Genomic DNA, 19,639 nt, shown 5'->3' on the forward strand with positions numbered 1-19,639 from the left:
GAATTCTTAACAAATTAAAATTTGCTTAGGAAATAGAAGAGGTAAGAAAGCAGCATTTTACTCTTTCATCTCCAGCACAGGTTGATTGAAATGACATTGTTCTGGCCATAACAGGTGAGATGAGCTGATCCTGTAGCCCTACCACATCAGCGATATTGCAGGAGGAATGACTTTGGAGTATAGCAACTGTAATGGACATCCGGAGGGGGACAGTTCAGTTCGAGAATGTGGTGACAAAATAATAGGACATCTTTTATTGCCGGATTCCAGGAAATGGCTGGAAAGCCCGGCCCTATGAAAGAAGTGTGGAAGTGAGCAGGAGCGCGGTGTCTGAGGGTGTTGTAAACGCGTTTTTTCACCGATCTCACTATTATTTGCTCTCTTTCTCCAGAGGAAAAAGAGGAATGAGACTGAGCTGGACTTGCAGCGTTGGAAGACCCAAATGAAATCAGGTGAGGGGGTTTCGGGAAGGTGTTCTACCAGGAGCAGGGCAGGGCCAGACACGGTGACACGGCTCAGCTAGAGGCTGGGCGCGGGCTGGGTGCCCCAGAGCGTCGGTGTCTCTGCAATGCAGGGGCCGGGGCGGGGCGGGGTGGGGCGGGGCGGCAGCGATGGGCCGCTCCTCCACCTCCTCAGGCGCGGAGGCCCTGCGGGAGCGGCGGCGGGGCCGGGGCGGGGCCGGGGGCGGGTCTCGGGGGCTCGCGGCGTGCAGGCGGCCGCGTCCCGGCGACAGCCCCGAGAGCGGTGGGGCGGGTCGGGTTGAGCCGGGTACGGCGCGTCCTCTGGGTCCCCGTCGCTGCCGGCAGCCGCCGTGACGCTCAGGTAAGGACCGTGCCGAGCCCCGTCGGAGAAGGAGGAGGAGGACGGACAGACGGGCGGGGCGGGGGCGCGGGGCCGACGCCGCTCCGGAATGCAGGGAAGTGGGGGGCAGCCGCGCGCGCTTCCCGCCTTACGGCCGTCGCGAGCCCTTTTTTGGGGGCTTGTGCCGGCCGGGTCCCGCGGGTGCTCCCTCCCTCCCTCCGTCCTTCGGTCTCGGTCCTTCTTTGGTCCCTTCATTCCCGGACCCAGACCGGAGTCCTCCACGGGTCGTCCCCCCCCGACCTCCCGGAGGTAAAAGTGGAGTGGGGCGGTCCCCGGTAACGCCCGTTTTACCTTCATCGGGGCTGCTGCTTCTGAGGTCTCTAAGAATCTCCAGGCTGTAAACCCCTTTGGAGGATGTGAACCTCTGTCCTCTCCTGCCCCCACCCTTAAGCTTTTCTAAGGGGATCTGCGCGGCTGAACAAAGAACGTTGTGTGAGGCGAGGGGGTGCGAGGGCTGTAAGCGCTGTTAATTTGCATCGGGGAGGGGAAAAAAAAACCCCACCTAAAAAAATGATTCCCTGTATTGCATGGATCAGGGAGGAAACAGCCGTGCACGGGAGCCCAGCGGCGAACAAAGCCTTTTTATGTAAGAGAAAATGATGTAAAATGTGCCTGGCTCGGATGGCTGCAGGTAGGAGCCGTAGGCGTGTGCCGCGCTGCGCTGCCATGGTGCTGCACCGACCCACCAAATAAACCGTGCTCGCCTTCATCTGTCCTGTACTCATTCGAGACACTCCGACCTGCCCTTTGGATAAGATGTGCTTCATGGAACACCTTCGGGAAAGAAGGGGGTGTGCCCCATGCCGGGAGAGTTGATCTCCGTGTGGAAGATACTGACATGGTTAATTTCCCTGGGCTCAGCAGGAACTTTCAATTTTCCTCTGAATAAAAATATTCTCTTGTGTTTTTGGTGATTTTCATGTAGGGTTCTTCCTGAGACAGAGTAGTAGGTTTTCACTTGTAAGTGAGCATTAACATAGAGTCATGCAGTAGAATGGGATGTATGCACACATATGTTGTAAGTCTTACTTATTCTAGGTTTCTAGCATACATTTTTGTAATCTATCGTGTCTCTGTGGTCATGTCAATAAATCATACTCCGTCCTGTCTCAAAAAGTCACTTGCTGTCCAGCATTTGTGCTGCTTGTTGTTCAGAAAACCTGTCCCTTTTGTTTTCAGAAGGGTTCTTCCATATGAGATTGAATCACGTATCTTTTTGGTTCTGTTTTTTCCCATTTGCTCCACAAACCTTTGCTTTTCTTTCCATGAAAGAACCTGTTTCTTTTCACCTTCGCTGGTTTGGACTAGCAGGGATGTCTAGACTACAGATCTCATAGGGGATAGACCCAAGAAGAGGCTCAGCTGCAGAATGTATTTATTTTCTATAGCTTCTTTCACTTCCCACCTGACTGGATGGTGTAATCACAGCATCTCAGCCCATGCCTGGGAAGAGAATGTGCTGAGAGGGCATGACATAGTGAAGTTGCCCCTGCGTTACGTCATAGATCACGAAGAATTGATTTCACGAACAGTGAAAGAATGGGCTATTTCCATGAGTGTGCTACAAACTCTCTTCAGTTAGCGTAAAGGCAGTCCAGTTAAGTTTGTGGGTGGTTGTTCATTTCTGCAGCTGATATTCTGAAAGTGTGATATGTGTAACGGAGCCCAAACTCACCCCTGTAGCACCTAGGACTGGGAAACACCAAATTCCTCACTGCATATTTAATTTGCAAGACACTCAGCAGTGGGCAAGACCCCAGTCTTAAGGTGGTACCAGTTTCCTGGAGCTCAGGCATTTGCAGGTGAGCTAAAGTAACACACTGAAAATAACCCAAATGGCTTAGTGAGGCTATTCTGCATGGAAATGAAACACAAAGGTGTGCCCTGGCACAGGGCTCTGAGAAGAGGGGTGGTCTCAGCAGTGGAGCATGGTGCCATAAATTCTATCTCTTCTCATCTTTTCTTATCTCATCAAGGGACAGGATTTGGTTAATGGAACTTTTCAATTTGTTGCACCCATATTGCACATTGCCTGTGGGTGTTTGAGAGAAGCCAAAGAGCTGTCATCCTGAGAATTAAAAGTTGCTGTTCTTCTGTGGAGAGTTTTAGCACACTGGAGGGCAGATCATTGTGCTTATAATGCAGTTTGTTACATAAAGCAGCATTTGCAGCCTTGATTTAGAGGTCTGATGTGATTGTTACAGTATGTTATGCCATACCCACTTTAATATGTTTGGATAATACAGAAACAGTTGTAATTTAATGACCCCTGAGGTGCTGTGCCAAGGCAGGAGTGACCTGATCACAACAGTCCCTAAATGAATTGTTGCAGTCTGTGGGCTAAGAATTGCCTTGTTGCTAGATGTTTTTTTCCAGAAGCATACCTTTCGCTTTCAGTTTGTGTCATGCTCCTTTCTGTACAAGTTACCCTTTGCTAAACCACATACCTGGATTCACAGAGGAAACATTTGCTATGTGTGCTGACACCAGAGTGGGCTCTGGCCCCCTCTAGCTCTGGCACTGTGCTCACTTAACAACTGTAGAAGTTGCTAGAAATATCTAACCACAGAAACGGGTGAGGCCCATTGCAGATTCTGCTGGGCTGTTTCAGCTTCACCGCCCAGTGTGGCATGTCATGCACGTGTTGGAGACAGGTTTGTTTTCTTAATGGGGTTGGAAGATGAAGAAGTCAAAAAGAATTTAGGTTGTGAGGACTTCATGATGGTGGCTTTGCGAAAGTCACCTCTTGATTACTAATGTGTCTGCAAAGGCACGAGGTACTGACAGAGCTTGTAACACATCTGCAGCATATGTAAGATCTGAAATCTGATCTGCCATGGTGGGACAAATTATAATCAGCTTAAGAAAGGAAAACAAAAGTTCTGCTGGTGCCTAAAGCCTGAGTTCCCTACAGATCCTTTGCCTATAGTGCGGGCAGTGGCTGTGCTGAGAACTGATCTGGTAAAACTTCTGTCTCTCAGTCAAAGGAAAAAAAACCCACCCCTTGGCATTATTTGGGTTCCAGAAGAGGCATTTCTGGCTGCAGGACACTTGAAGCTGAACTGAAGCCTTAACTAGGAAGGGATTAGGGAGTGTTGCACTTAACATGCACAAAAATAATGACCAGAAATTTGGAAAGGTGTAATAGGGGTCCTAAGGCTAGGTGACTTCCCAGGGTCCTTTCTAAACTGAATTATCTGATTAGATATTTTGGGTTTTGTACTATCTTAGTCCATATGTGCACTTGATGAAGAAATAAAAGTATGCATGTGCTGATATATAGAATTGTTCCTTAAGACCCAAGGGTGCTTGTTTTGGTCCATCTGTATTTATTCAGTTCAAACACATGCTTAATTGCACGTGAAAGTCAGCTGTAAGCATGCTTAAAAGTTAAGCATGTTTTTACAGAAAAGGGAATGTTTTTTCTGAAAAGAGAAAGAGGATAAATTCACGGTATGTGGGCTCAGTGTTGTAAACCCCTTGATGATATTTAGAGATACCAAGTACCTCCAGAGAAAACATGGAAATGTGCAGTGTTCTCTGATATCACTACATGGCTTATCTCTTCCCAAACACACATGCACACACTAAGGCTGAGTATGGGTGAGTCTTGACATATTTAGGGCTGGTTCTTTTTCTTCAATCCTTCTGCTTCATGTACAGGTGTGCTTATTAGCAACGGTTCTGTACTGCATCTCAGTTAATAAGAAAAAACAGGATGAGACTGATTTCCATAGGGTGGAGCTGATTTAGAGGATTGGTGCTGGAAAACAGAGGTGGTTTAAACTGCCTGCCGAAGTCGAAAAAGTTTTATTTCATGGGAAGGTTTAATCACAGGTTATGCTACTAAACTATATGAGGCTGTTTTAGAAGGACGTTCAAAGTGACATTTGTAATTGCTTTCTAGGTATTGGAGGAAAGAACTGATGTATCCATGGGGTTAATTTGGACTGTTGTGGCCACATGGGTTACTGTACTAGCTGTTAAGAGGATTTGAGATCTTGACTGACCCATTTTACTTTAACACTAATTGTTTGCTGTTGTATTAAGGAGAAAAGATGAGCTAATCCTTATGGTTTTACACTCAGTGCTGTTTTTCCCTACAGCAGTCTCGCAGATGAAACTGATCTTTGTTCTTTTGTCTTGATTGGGGAGGTGGCAGAAAGGGATAACAGACATCAGCTTCAGAGTGTTAGTGTTTGTACTCAGTAACCTGTATCTTTGTTAGGGTGCCAGTTTGAAAGGAATTATGGTGAAAAGGTGTGGCTTTGGCAATCTCAATGATATAAAAATTTAGCTATTCTCTTTATTTTCTGAAGTCTGTGAGACAGGTTAGTGCTGGTTGAAAGGCTTGACCAATGCTATGGTATGCTGTTTCTCTTTTAGCATTTTTAAAGTACATGTTTTTCTAACTTTCTGTGATGTACTGAGACTATTTATTACACCACAGAAACTATTCATTTATTTTAGCACATGGTGCTTTCAGATAAAATATATATGTGGTTCATATAGTATAAGGGAGACAATGGCCTTATTACAACCAGCAGTGTTAAGTCGAGAAAATCAGAATACTGTGATGAGTTCATTGAATCACCTGACTTGCACCATCCGGAAAGAGACAATGCCATTTGCAGATCTGTTTTCTGTTTATTAAAAATCTGGGGTACTTTTCACCGTCAGGGAAATAATCAGTTTATACCTGAGAATTCTTAAGTTACGGATTTGTAGGTAGAATTAAGGTCCTCTAGCAAATTTTTCTCCTTCATTTAGAATTGGCACTCATAGGTATGAGGACCTGAGGAATATTTCTTTTCTTGTGTCAAGCCTCCAGCAAGAAGTAAGAAGATTTCTTTCTTTTAGTACTTCTTGTAGCTGTAAGGCAGTTAGATTGCAGTAGCTTCCAGTGAGTTGAGTCTATGAAAGTTACTTTTCTCTCTGTGAAACTTGTCATTTTATTCCCTGAGAGAGTTTTAAACTAAATTTCAATAGCTATTTGCAAAATTAGTTGTATTTAAAGCATATGCAACCTCTGGATAAACAATACAAAACCCCCCAAAGAAACCAAACCCAGCAGTCCAATCATGTCAGCTAACTTGGCAGCATTTAATTATAGGATCTATTGATTCAATTAACCCTATGTGTTCACTTTTTCTTTTTTTCTGGAGAGAATGATAGGGGCTGGTTACTGGTTTAGAACTAGGAACTGTCAGTTCTATTTTTAGGAACATAGATTATCTCTTAGAACAGCTGCTTGGCTATATAAAACTTGCCACTTTTCCTGAGGTTCTGATCTTGGATGAACAAAGCTAGGAAATGTCTCAAAATAAAAACATATTATGAAGGTTCTGAACACCATTTGGGACATGCTTTTGAAAACTCCTGTCTTGGTCCAGGCAGATGCCTGGACTTGATCCAGAGATTAATAGTAGAAAATGCTGTAGACATTCAGAAGTGGCCTGTGTGCTTCACTGCTGGGCCAGAATCCTGTATCTGCTGGCTGTGAGCAAAGATGGATTGGCCTTCTTCCACCTCTCAACCACGGTATTGTCCAGGCTGTGCCCAGAGGAGCCTCAGGTGAGTTTGAGGTACAGCTCAGTTTCTCTCTTTTTGTTCTCCTCACTTTGTGTAGAAGGTATCTGAATAGCTTGTGCAGCAAGTGCAATTGGAAGGTGCCAGACAATTAGTGCAAGGACATTCTTATGTCTGGGAAGGCTCAGAGTCTGAGGGACTGTGAAGAAACCATTTTTTCTATGTCTGCTGTGAAATGGGCTGAAAGTGTGTGTTCAAAACCCTTTGACTTTAAGGAGGGTTCAAGTGTGGATTGGAATTATGGTTAGCTGGAAATCTGGTCAGCTTGTTTTAGCTAACCAAGTCTTCACGTGCCAACTTACTCTGTTTTCCATAGCAGCCCTTCTGTGACCACCAGGTCTAAGCAGAAAGATCTGATCCCCTCATGGGGACTTTAGCCAGACCCAAGGCTGTGCCAGTTCCTACTGCTAACACTTGATAATGTTAACATGCTTTTACTGTCTCCTGGCTGATTGTTGGACAAAGAGACCCCACAGTCTTTTAATGCTCCTGCCTGATTCTTGCCGCTGCTTCCATGTGATGTGGTAAGGTGTGCCTGGGCATCCCTTCCTCTTCTGACCACGTGGTATCACTCAGACAGCAAAGCTTCTCCTTTTGTTTGATGTACTGTGACTGTGGCTTGACGAACAGCAGCTGTATGTTCGTGTGCAGGGTGACTGCTGCTGATAAATCCCTGGCTACTGGTGCCTGATGTGCTTTCAGGTGTTGGGCTGCTCCTCATGCAGGCTGTGTTACAGGGTGTGCTGGGCAGGCAGGCTGCCCTGCCTGTTTGCAGCAAGACTCTAGTCATGCGTGTAGGCATTTGTCTGCTTCCCTTGAGTATGCTGAAACTAATACTAGCTTTTATTTCCCTCAGCAATTAGAAGATTGTTCAAGGAGGCTGAGAAAAAAACCCCAAGGGCTCAAAAAGGAGACATGCAGGGATGGAGCTGGATGATTTGCAAAGGAGAATGAGAACAGACCTTGCTCAAGTGGTCTGGATGGTCAGTAATTCATAGCCCATCCTTCTTGTCAACCTATAGCTTGGGGTGGGAGGGCATCAGAGATGAAGGCAGATGTGATGGCCCTAAGCTGTTTGGATACCCTATCCTCCTTCAGTGCTCTCCTGCCCATGTATTACAAAATACTAGTGCAGGGAGGTAGCCACAAGAATGGGAGGGAGATTTCTGAAATAAGAGTGTCAGGTCCTCCAGATTTGTATTAGAGTTCTTAATTTGCACTGATTCAGTAAAGGCAGTGTTAGGGCCAAAGATTGCTCTTGACAGGCTGTCAGCATACTCAGAACACACGTGGAGGTCAGTGCCAGGAGCCCAGGGCAGACCTAGGTAGTCAGGGTTGTGGCTAAGTGTGTCTAGAAGGATGTGCCCATCCTCTGTCTTCTGCAACATGATTGATTTGATGTCCTATAAAGAAAATCTCTCCCAGGAAAATGATGAAGAAACATATAAATCAGGCGGAAGGAAACTGTGTATTTCTTTTGTTTTAGGGAGATAAAATATATGTATTTCTTGAAGTAGTAAAAGGAAAGTTGGCAAATTTGTGAGAGAGTTGTCTTGGTTTGAAAGACAGGTGTCTGCCTAGGAAGGCTGGGACCTCCCTTGGAATAGAAAGTGTGACCCCCTTCCTTCCAAATTTTTGTAACTTTGAAATTACAGGGCTTTCAGCCAAAGATATGGGAAAAGGAGTAACAGTTCTTTACTAGTATGTGTGTGTGTGTATATATATGTATGTATGTATATGTATATAAGTATATATGTGTGTGTATGGATGTATAACAAGGCAGACAAACAACCACAACAGCAGCGACAACAAACAAACCCACAAACCCAGTGCCAGCCTCTCTTGGCTGTCAGGCACCTTGCCCTTGGGTGCAGTTCTGGTCACAGCCGGTGGGGGCGCTGGTGGCTCCCGGCCGGGCGGGGGGGGTGCAATGGTTCCCCCGTGCCTGCAGGGGGCGCTGTGGCACGAGCGCCTCTCTCTCATCATGTGGGTGATGGCGGGCGAGCCGGCAGGAGGGATGGAAAAGGGGCTCCCTTTACAAACCCACAGGAGCAGCCGATCTCGATGCCCCTCAGGATGGCAGAATGGGCTGTAGCGGGAACCTTGGAGCAGCAGCTGGAACGGCAGAGGCGGACACACCCCAGAGTGGCAAACAAAATGTAGCAGAAAACTCCGCAGCCACAGCAGCAGCCGCAGGGTATCCCAGCAGGCACAGGATGCTGGGTTAAAGTGTAACAAAGAAGCCCCAAGGCAGAGGCAGAAAACAGAGGAGCTGGGCAGTGGCAGCCGGGCTTCTCCCTAGCAGCTGCAGCACGCAGCTGGGAGACACACCCTTTGGGAACGGGAAAGGGGTTGGGGATCAAGGTCCCAAGTTTTTCCCCTGAGGCACCCAAGTAGATGGAGAGGGTCCTTTCCAGTGTGATCGGGTGTTACTAAGGTCCCAGTTCACTGGCTGCTCTTAGGAGCAGAGGCTCACCCACGGTAAAGAAGAAGCAGTGCTGGGCTGGACTCTGCGGTGGCAGTGAATTCTTCCTGAGGTAGCAGCAACTCGACCATTCCGTCTGCTCCGAGAACGAGAGAGGAGCCGAGCCCAGCCCTTGACCTCCCAGCCAAAATTTCGCTGTATCTTTGCCTTTCCCAAGAGAAAAATGCCCCAGCTACGAGAGCAGCCATCTGCACCCTTCCCCCCACCTTGGCCACTTCTTTTGCCTCTTAAGTACCGGTTGTTACCAGCTCGTAGGCAACAAATGGGACAAAATTCCCTGAGAGAAATAAAGAAAAAAGAAACAATCCTAACCTCCCACAAGAGTAATAAAAAAAAGAAAAAAGAAAAGAAAAGCAAACAAACCCCTGTGTGTGTAGGGGGAATGCTTAATAGCCTGATTCATTCCGAAGAGCAAAGGATAGAGTGTGGTAAATAAGAGCTTTCATTCCATGCTGTTCTATAAAGTTAAGCTTTTCAGGCTGTAGAGAGCTGGTTGTGCTTCTCAATAAAACTTAGCCGAATATTGAATAAGCATTTCTTATTACCCAGTACTGTCTGTTACAGCATATAATAATTTTGTCTAAACTTTTAATAAAAGGCATTTTGTATTCTTGCAAATTAATATATATAATTTTATACTCCACAGTTTGCCAGAATTAGCAGCAGTGATTTATAGATAATACTTAAGGTCTTTTAGTTTAGATAATTTTTAATGATGTGCTACTAGAGTTGCTTAAAACATTAGCAGAATTTTGAATGCAGTATTAAAAATTCTTCTAAATGTACCTTTCAATATGAATAGTTGAGGACATTTTTTGTGGAATGCATTTGGAAAAAAAAAAAGTCAAACTGCATGCACTTAGAATGACCTCTAATACTCTTCTCTGAGCAAAAAAACATGAATTCACGTAGGCTTTTTTTCCCCTTCAGTTGTTTTGGTCCACTGTACACTTGCAGCATCACTCTTAGCAATAAATGGAATTAATAATTTGTTGCAAAGCTTTAATTGATAGTTACAGGCACTTGGAAGTTAGGAACACAATTCTCATTTTACCATATTTATGATATTGATACTTTAGATGCTGGAATGTGTGTTTATTTAGATAGTAATGGTATCAGGATGCCAGCACTGACCTGCATCATTACCTGTAATTACCAATAGGCACATTCAATTACCATAGGCACAGTCAATAAGGCCTTTCCCACCAGCCACCCTGCAGACCATGAGTCTGTTTAGAGACTGACCTTTGGGTGGGTGCTGACTTGTGAAAGTGCTGCCAGTGTTGCTCGACGTACACTGAGTAGCTATAATTATGGGGACTTCTGTCCTTTGATTCATCTGGACCAAGTTGTCTTTGAACCCTGTATTGTAAGCTCAGGCTTTGTGACACTTCCAGTAAGTAAGCAGTATCTGCTGAAACAATGCCCTTATTCAATGCTTTGAAATCTTTGATTCTACTTTTTGTTTTTTAGCACAAATGGGATTTGTACACTGCTATTTATGAGATAGTCGTCCTTGACTGTAATTAATTTATTTTTAAAAAGATGCTGACAACGACAATATTTAATTGGTGGAAGGCATGTACCTCTCTGAACCAGCAGACAAAAGTGCTGTTTTAAGGCAGTTACTCTTTTTTTTGTGTGGGGTCATGAATTTTCTGTTTTATTCCAGTGATGGGGACAGAGCAACTTGGTGAATGTGCAAGCTGTACTTAAAGTAACTTGTTTACACTTTGAATTAAGTATTTTAGGACTGAATTCTTCTACCACCTATTACAAGCAGGAGGAGGGAATAAATTCTTGGAAAAAATATTGGGCAAAACTAATGTATTCCATACTTCAGGACATGAAGCCATGTTTACTACTGGGGTCAGAAAGAAGTACTTCCTTGCAGACATTGTATTGCAGATTTGGGATTATGGGGCGTTACTCTGAAATACCTCCGTGGTCGGCACCAGGTGGTTTGCCCTTACTGCTCTGCCAAACTCATGTGAATTTAAATACTGAAGTTTCAGTTACTTGGAAGATTTGAGTTGTTTTTGTTTCTAGTTTGTTTTATATACTGATAGAAGCTGTAAATTTTTTTTTCTGAGCAGGACAGAATTTTCTTCTGCATTTTAAGTTATTGCAAGATCAGTCTCAATGACACTGCTTATTCCAGTGTGCAGCTGAATAACTGATTTGTCTTAATCCTGGGATGGGAGAGAGAATGAATATTTTACCTGTACTGTGTGTTTGTTTTCTGTAGCAATGTTTTGGTGTCTTTTTATTGTTTGCCTAAAGGAGAGGGAAGGTCAGTGAAAAATGAGCTTTCCTCCAGTGAGAAAGTGATCTGTGGGCACACTAAAAAGGCAGCAAAAAAGAGGTCAGAGACATGTATATTTTCACTATGAAAAACTAGCTATGGGGACTTGTTTCAGCTGTTAGAGGTAGGTTTCAGAGCTGACAGGTCAGTAGGAATAGAATTTGCCTGTTCCAGCAGCTATTGAACAACAGATAAAAAAGAAGTGGCTATCTCCTTATATTCACCTCTTTTCCCCATCCAAGCACAACTTAATTTTCTTCAGGATTCTGTTCCTCTCATGACTTTGCAGTTGGAAAATCTGGTATATTTATTTGCCCTACTGCTCTTACCTGCAGGCAAAGCTTGATCTAGATTGAAGTGTAATCCTCCTAGATTAATAAAGAAGCCCTTCCCCATGTCTGTGTCACTAAGCAGATGAGTAGCTCTTTGAAGAATGTTTTGAAGCTTGTGAAAATAATTTCTAGCAGAAACTTGCATTTAAAAAGATACTAAATATACAGATAGTAAAATGAACTATCTGTTCTAGCAAGTGTGCCTCAAGAAAAAAAGGTACTACATCTCTAGTCACTTGTTAATATTTCCCTTTCCGTGATGGATTTACTTCATAGCTGAACTTGAAAATCCTTCACAACTGGCACTGATGCTGGACAATTTCCTTTCCCAACTGTGGAAGGTATGTTTTCGGCTTTATACCGGCTAGCGCTTGTATTTCAATGCCTTAGAAAGCCTCGAGCAGCCTTGAGAGGTAGCACGGGCGATCTAGCACTTTAGTAGCTCTAAAATCGGTACCTGTATCAGCTGCAAAGCAAATACCATCAGCAGAAGCAAAGAGGGAGAAATATAGCTCCCTGCTCGCTCAATTTCCTGCAGTTGGAAGCTTTCAAATGAGACAGACAACAAGAGATGTTCACAGGAAGATAGCTGAGCTGAGAGAGAGCGGAGCCTCCCCTCGAGCATCTTTTATTCGGAGAAGGGGAAAGGGGAGGACTGGGGGCGGATCCAGGGTGACCGGCCAATCAGACACTGCTAAAGAGTTTGAGTTACATTTGGTTTTTTTGCCCTCCCTTAGAACAAAGGAGCTCAGAGCACATGGGCAGGAGCATGTGTCTTTGGGAGGGGAGGCTCAGAGCAGGCAGCAACACCCAAGGTAGGTCTGGCTGCATTTATCTCTTTCAGTTTGTTACCTTTCAGATTAATCACTCATTTTGTATTGAAACATAGCCCTGGGCAGAGCTCCACATAACTACAAAACCTGCTGTATAGATGAAACCATGGAAAAAGAACATGTGATATTCTTCTGCTGGATTTTGTTTTGAAATGAGATGTTGCTTGTTTTCTGAGGAGCTTGGGATTATGGGCAAGACAACTGAGATGAACAGTGCATATGAGCTTGGTGGGGCTCTGGGATAGTGGTGAGAGGCTCTGGCATGTCCATCGCAGGTGCACTGTTGATTTTGGCTTTAGCTTGTCCTTTTTGCTTAGATCTTGATCCACAGTAGAACCAGAAAAGGTCTTCTTCGCTTGGAAATTATTTGTGTTGCAATTTTCTGGGCAAATTTTAGCGTTCCCTTTGCAAAATGATCCTCTCTGTATCTACCAATAGATTGATCAGGGCCTGTCATATCCCCATAGGCAGTGAAGGCCTAGTGTGCCTATAGACTGTGCCAAGTGCGGGAGCTTGGGTGGGTCGGACGGTCGGGACGGACGGAGACGAGAGATCTCTGAAGTCAGATCTTGGAACATGCGGTTTATTGCAAAGGGCGTGGGTATTGGGGCACTGCTTAGAGCTGCCAGACTCAGCTCGGAGCAGGCCCAGGAGAGCAAGAGAGTAAGCGGGTAAGTAAAGAGAGAGAGAGAGAGAGAGGAATGAGAGTGAAGAAGTAGTAGTGAGAGTGTCTGAAGTCCTGGTTACAATACAATAAATCATCTTCTGTACTGAATATTCTAATTGTCACTAACCAATCTAATACAAGATACAAATCCTATAGCATTTACATACAGCCTATAAGAGTTCTTATATTACCATAGAGTGTTACATCTTAACTTCTAAAAACTACTCTTTGGACCCCTTCTGCTGAGCTAGTAGGGTCTGCTCTGACCCTTGGACCTGCCTGCAAGCAGAGGGTATTGTTCAATCAAGAGGGGATTACCTTCAGTCGGCCATACCATTGTCTTCCAGTTGTTCAGTAACTAAGACTTGGTGGCTTTCATCTCGATGTCGCTTATAGTTTTCATATTCCCAAAATCTTTTGTCAGGCAATCATATTTATAAGGCTTTCCTGTTTCATCTTCCCCAACACCAAGGACTGCTGGGGCAGTGGCTCTTCAGGGTACTTGGGTGCCCAGGACCAGCAAAGCAGATTCCTGGCTGCTGGGCAGAGTAGGCCTTTTTGCCAGTGTGTCTCTGAACAGCAGCTGTTTTCATTTTGTAACCTGCTAATTCCCAAGCACAGCAGGAGCATCCTGACTCTCTAGAGTTCCCCAGCACAGACCCCTTTTCCATACACTGGAAGGAGTCATGAGGGCTTTTGTCTTTGCTGTAAAAATGAGTTTTCCCTGTCATGTTCGAGAAATACTGACACAATTTTTCTATGCATGTCCACTGACCCTGGTACCCATACATAACCAGTCTGAAACATTCATGAGAACTGACTACTGCAAGTACCCAAGTAAATGTTTTCTGGCTTTAGCCTGAAATGTGAGAAGCTTTATGCAAACTAAATCTTAGCACGATAGTGGGAACCAGGAGAAGCCTTCCTGTTCAGTAGTCTGGGATGTGGTCTCTTGGCAGCCAGGGCTTATCCTAGCTGGTTCTGTGGGGGTCTTGTGCCTGTTTGCTCCCATGATGCCTGGTCCTTGCCTGACCTTGTGGGAAGCTGGCTCAGTAAATTGAGCTGGGGCAATGCTAGTGCATTTAATGCTATTAAATGACTTAATTTCTACCAGTCCAGCTCTCTAAATTGTTCTAGAGCACTGATGAAGGGGAGGGGCAGGAATGTGTGTCTGGGAGCTGGAAAGCTTTTACTTGTCTTAAAGACAAGGATTTTAAGGAAGTTAAATGCTCCATTTTGAAAATAACGTTCACAGGATCAAACCACACTGATAGGTTGCGTTGCTCCCTGAAAGAAATCAAATTACAGTGGTTGTCAGTCTTGCTTAGTACATTTTAAACCACCTGCTTTCTATATAAATGGTACTATTATTAAAACTACTCTTACCTTGGAATTTAATTTTTTTTAAATTGTGAAGGACACAAAGCATAGGGTCACAGTGAAAATTTTGCACTTCCTGTTAACAGTCAGAAATAGTCTTGGCACAGGCTTTTGGTGATAGTCACAGGGAGATACGTATGGTAATAAACAGCCCTTCTGGGCTTTCTGCTGTGGGCTCTGAACTTTGCTGTGCTGCAGCTGACTAGCTTGCAATAAAGCCCTTGTGTGTGTCTTTAATGAAGGACTTTCCTGAGGTAGAAATTGCCTTCCTTGGAATTAGGGGAGGAGGAGTGATGTGTATTGTGAGGAAAAGCTAAGCCAGGAAACACCTGGCAACCAGATGGCCCTTAGCATGCTGCATTGTACCCACACCTTCATTAAGCATTATTTTGTCTGTCTCTGGGTAATAGATTTAGAGGTTTGGGGTCACAAAGAATTAGAAAATTGTAGCCAGTTGCAATTAAACATGAGTTATTTTTAGAGGACAAAGAACTGAGCTGAAAACTGAATTAGAGCTACTTGAAATGTTAGGGCTCAAATACTGGGGTGGTATTTTCTAGGTGACCAACAAAGTAGCCCATGCACTCCAGTCAGAGGCACAAAGCCACCCAGGGTGGTGGCAGGTGGGCTAGAGATGGCAGAGCTGTGAGCAATGGCAGTAATGTGGAACTGACATTATTTTACTTCCTGAGGGCAGCTGGCATTATGTACTTCCCTCTGAATATTCATGTGTTCAACAGATAAGGGTTATTTAGACTATTAGTAGAACTGTGTGGTTTGCACTGTGATTTGTATAAGCCTGGCTCAGTATATTACACTTATGTTTTACCTACATTTAATTTTGTTCTGTGTTTCCCCATCAAAGTGCCTGTAGTCCAAAAAGGGCAGGCTCAAGGTTTTTAAGTTTTCAGGTGAGTTGTGAGAATATTATAGGCAAATAGAGATCTGGGCAGAACAGTACATAACATTTTTTGTGTTGTTGACCAATTGGCAGCCGTTGGTGGCATGTGGGTGGTCAGGAATTCAGGCTGACCCTGTGTGGTTGCACAGAAGTGAGCAAGAAGAAACTGGTCTCCCTCCTACATCCTCAATACTCATCTGCTTTCTCCAGCAGGTAAAAGAGGTGTGGCAGTACTGAGGTGTGTGGGTATGTTTTGGCTGTCTCACAGCTGCATTGGGAGATGCCTTTTCTTGAGGGAGCTGCTCTGTGAATCAGTGGCTCAGATCTCCTGGTTCTTGCTGAATCCAGGACTGATTGATACCACCTTGTAGTGCTTACCTGCTCATTGCCATGCCTTGAAAGGTCTTTAGCTACCTTGGGAGAATAATACATGCCAAAGAGACTTTGCTAGTCCAGGGGCTGTGTAAATGCAGAATGCCGTCCTTACAAACACTTTGGAGCATCTTCAGGAAGCTTGAATTGGTTGTTAATTACTTTCATTCTCATTATGTTGACGAAATAATAAGAGCATTGCTGGCTTTAATCCTGTATATTCTTTTGAGCAGCTTCTTTGCAGAGAGTGTATCTTGTCAATTTCATATTAAAATGTTGGTAAGCACAACTTGAAAACACTTACAATTGGAACACTAATTTAATTACTTGTTAGCATTGATATCAAAGCCTATTATGAATTTAATGCAGTGAGTTCTGAGGAATCCACCTAAAAAACCTTGTTTTATGTATTGCTTCAGTTTTTACGTCTACATCCTGTGGGGTTGGTTCTACAGCTGAGATCCTTGTTAAAGACAATCTACCATTATGCAATTGAAGTGTTTGTGTTTTATTAAAAACAAGCCAATGATACTCTACCATATGATATGGGGCAGCCACATAAATGTGGAACAACTGTCTTGAAAGGGTGGATCAAGTTGTTCAGTATTTTTATTTTCTAGTCTCTCTGAATCTGAAAGGTTATATGGCATTTATTTTACCCTCAGGAGAGGAAAAATAAATCTTCGCAGTTCTTGAAAGCTACTGTCCCAGGTTAGGCAGTCCTTACACTAATAGTTTGCTACCCAGAGAGGCAAAAATGTTCTTTTGCTGTGCATTGATGGTGTCTTCAACCAGTGAAAACCGCACAGCAGCAGCTTGGAAAGAAAAGCAGGGGAGATGTGCCTGAGGGATTTACTATGCAGCTCTTGGTATTCCCTTGAGAAGAGCCCCCCCTGTCTTGAAGTTGAAATTAAAATGTAAATCCTAAAATAGGTGTAATTAGGGTACTTCCTTTAGACAATGTCTGGTGCAGGCAGCTTTAGTTTTGGGTGTGTGCAGGTTTCTTCAGTGTTTGAGCAGCGAATGAGGGAGGAGATGATTAACAATTAGCATATTTTTTTGGTGCTCTCCAAAGTTGGGACAAAAAACAGAACATGAGTTCTTTTTCCCCAGCAGTCCTGCTGCTAACAGTGTGTAAATCTGATGACTTCTAAATGTACAGAATTACTGCTCCAGTAATGCATTGGTATTAAAATGAGCAGAAGGTTCTGGTATGGATCTTTCTGTATTTTGTGTGGCATTTTGCAGAGTTGAAATGGAAAAGTCCTGGGATATCTTGCCTTGGCAGGGGCTGCCATGGGCCTGCCAAAGTGCTAAAGACCTCTGTGAATTGGGTTGCAAGGTGGCTTGCCTTAGCTAGGAGTCTTTGTCTCTGCTGAGCTTGGGTTAGTCCTTGAAAGAAGCATATTTTGCAAACATTGAAAGTGGTAACACAGGCACAATAACCTCATTTTTGTCAGGGAGCTGGAGTTAGTTCTAACGCTGTGTGGAACTTCCTGGAGGCCTGAGCATGTATGAAGCAATAGGGAGAGTTTTGGTTGGAATGGGCCTGGGGAAGCAGGCTGGGACTCACTCCCAGCTGGAAGCTGAGCGACTGTGGTGTTATTCTTCGGTGTTGGGGTTTTGGCACCTGCTTTCACACTAAATCAGCTATTGAGAATGTTGTAAAGGTCTGTAAAATGTCCCTGTAGAGGTGCTTAGGCTCTCTGTATATGTCTGACAACTTTAGGCTTCTTTTTATTTTTCCTTTCTTATCTTTTTTCCCCCAGAGTTGTGGTGTAGTGTAGGGTATGTTAATGACAAAATAGTTTCAAGACTTCAGATTTATAACCAATTAATAGTAGTAATTATTGTTTACAATATTACTTTTGTAGGGAATGTCATGAAGTACTTACTGAGATATGTCATACAGACATTCATGGTCTAAAGAGGTCTTAAATGGTCTTGAGTTTTATGGCTAAGGCTAGCATACTTTTTCAATCGAGAAAAAGGCCTCTTTCAGCCTAGCTTTTTAAAAGTGTTATGAAGGGGTGTTGTGTGTGATTTAATCATGGTCCTGTACATTGATGTTTACTTTGATGGCTCAGAGACTAAATCATATTATAGCAGTGCTTTAAAATAGTGCTTTTTCACATTGTCTAGCTTAATATATTAACTAGGGAGGCAAAAAGCAAAGCAGATGTTTGTTTTCCTTTTTCCATACTGAAAAAACTGTTGTTCAATTTTGGTTTTGCCATGTAGATTTTTTATGGTGACAACTGGTGAAATCATGCTGTTAGTCAGCTGGAAAAGTGCATCTTCATAAAATGTCGTTTGATATACTGGAAAATGCTTGGCTGGGCTAATGCTGACACTTATTCTAAGCAAATAGATACTGCAGTTTCCTGGAGTCATATAATGGTCTACTTTAAGTCCTGTATTTGTGAATCTTGAGCTATGACTCAGGGATTTAATTTTTTTTTTTCCATTTGGGGAAGAGACTAAAATAAAGATGATTTTCTACAAGTGTCCAATCCTGAATCTGACGATTTTGTAGAGAATTACTGCATTTCTGTGAAACTTTAAAACTAACTCAGTTATTTACTAGAGAATTAGTCCTGCTTCGTAATGCCATTTTTTTAATTAGAAAAATTCTTCAGGAAGTTTTTTTCCCCCCCAAAGTGCTATGGATATTAAAATTTTCTTACAGAACTGATTTGCATTGCTGTGAAGTTCCCCAAGGATATTCCATACATTGATCCTTTTATTGATTTTCAGTAAACTTTTCATTGTACATCCTTACTCATAAAACTGTTTATACATGTGCATGTCTATGTGTGCACATATATGACTCCACTGAGCTGAATGGAACTTAATATACAAATACTACTGGAGTCTAATACTTGGACTGTGTTAAACAGAAACAGTGTCAACAGTAGGGATGTGACAGCCAATACATGAGAGCTGTCACCTGGACAGTTTTCAAGTGAAATATGTTTTACCAGCAGTCAACACTACATCATTCAGTTTTGCAATCATTTCAGTTCAGCACTGATGTGCATGAATGACTAAACCCTTCTGCATACTACATTCACATGCCAGGGCTATAGCTCCTGCACATACAGAAAAACTATAAATAGGAAGCTTTTCATACGACAGCAATGACTTACACAATAAGAATAATGTAGTGCTATGCCGAGGAAACAAATTGTAAAGAACATCTGTGGATAGTCTGTGAGAAATATGGTGTGTCATAAAGTATATGTAATCTCAGTTCAGTAGAAAACTCTAAAATGTAAAGAATGATAGAATAACCTGTACATGTCTTTTGAAATATGAACATTCATATTATAACAATCTTTATGATCATCTGACAAGAAAAGAACTATTAAATAATCTTATTAGATTCCTGTTTTGCCCTACTTGCCAAGCTGAGATGATTTCTACAGTATATATTGATAAGTATGCCCCTTAGTCCTTTTCCCTCAGTTGCTTGGTTGCATGAATCATAACTGTGAGAACCTTAGATGGAATAAATAGGTTTTGTTTCTTGTTCTGTGAAGGGGAAGGTTCTGTGTTCTACTTCCTGTTGCAGGAGAGGCTGATGTCAGGTCTGGTTGTGAGGCTCAGGTTCTTGATTGAATCATGCCACAACCGGGCCAGGAGACACTTCAGAGACAGTCAGAGAAGTGAGTATTTGCTTTATTCGGCGCGCCGGGTGTGTGGGGATCGCTCCTCCAAACACACACATCGGTGCTCCCTACAACACAGTATTAAGGGTTAAGTTATGAATATTCATCACATTCCTTGGGACAGGTGTGGTTATACAAATTATTTCTCGGGTCATTAGCATACGGGTCACGCATGCGCTGTGTTTCCTGGTGGTCGCGCTGAGGAAGACCTCTCCTCATCCTCGGGGGTCTTTTCTGATGAAG

The 19,639-nt window shown here is 43.5% G+C and overlaps 1 protein-coding gene across 43 annotated transcripts in view; it reads left to right on the forward strand.

Moving 5' to 3' along the window:
- Positions 1-746: 746 nt before the first annotated feature.
- MAP2 (microtubule associated protein 2) overlaps positions 747-19,639 on the forward strand; it is a 237,265-nt gene continuing 218,372 nt past the window's right edge. For 26 of the 43 annotated variants that reach the window (XM_048310160.1, XM_048310170.1, XM_048310156.1 and 23 more), the window contains exon 1: positions 747-822. Coding sequence is in view for 9 of the 43 variants with exons in the window: in XM_048310151.1 (XP_048166108.1) it covers positions 7,374-7,433 (60 nt within the window). In the remaining 34 variants the exon portion in view is untranslated. Of the gene's footprint in view, positions 823-7,358; positions 7,434-19,322; positions 19,335-19,639 lie in introns of those variants that run through there. The other 17 variants (XM_048310151.1, XM_048310179.1, XM_048310152.1 and 14 more) reach the window with 5 other exon arrangements.

This window comes from Corvus hawaiiensis, chromosome 7, assembly GCF_020740725.1.
Source record: "Corvus hawaiiensis isolate bCorHaw1 chromosome 7, bCorHaw1.pri.cur, whole genome shotgun sequence".
In the NCBI taxonomy this organism is placed as follows: domain Eukaryota; kingdom Metazoa; phylum Chordata; class Aves; order Passeriformes; family Corvidae; genus Corvus; species Corvus hawaiiensis.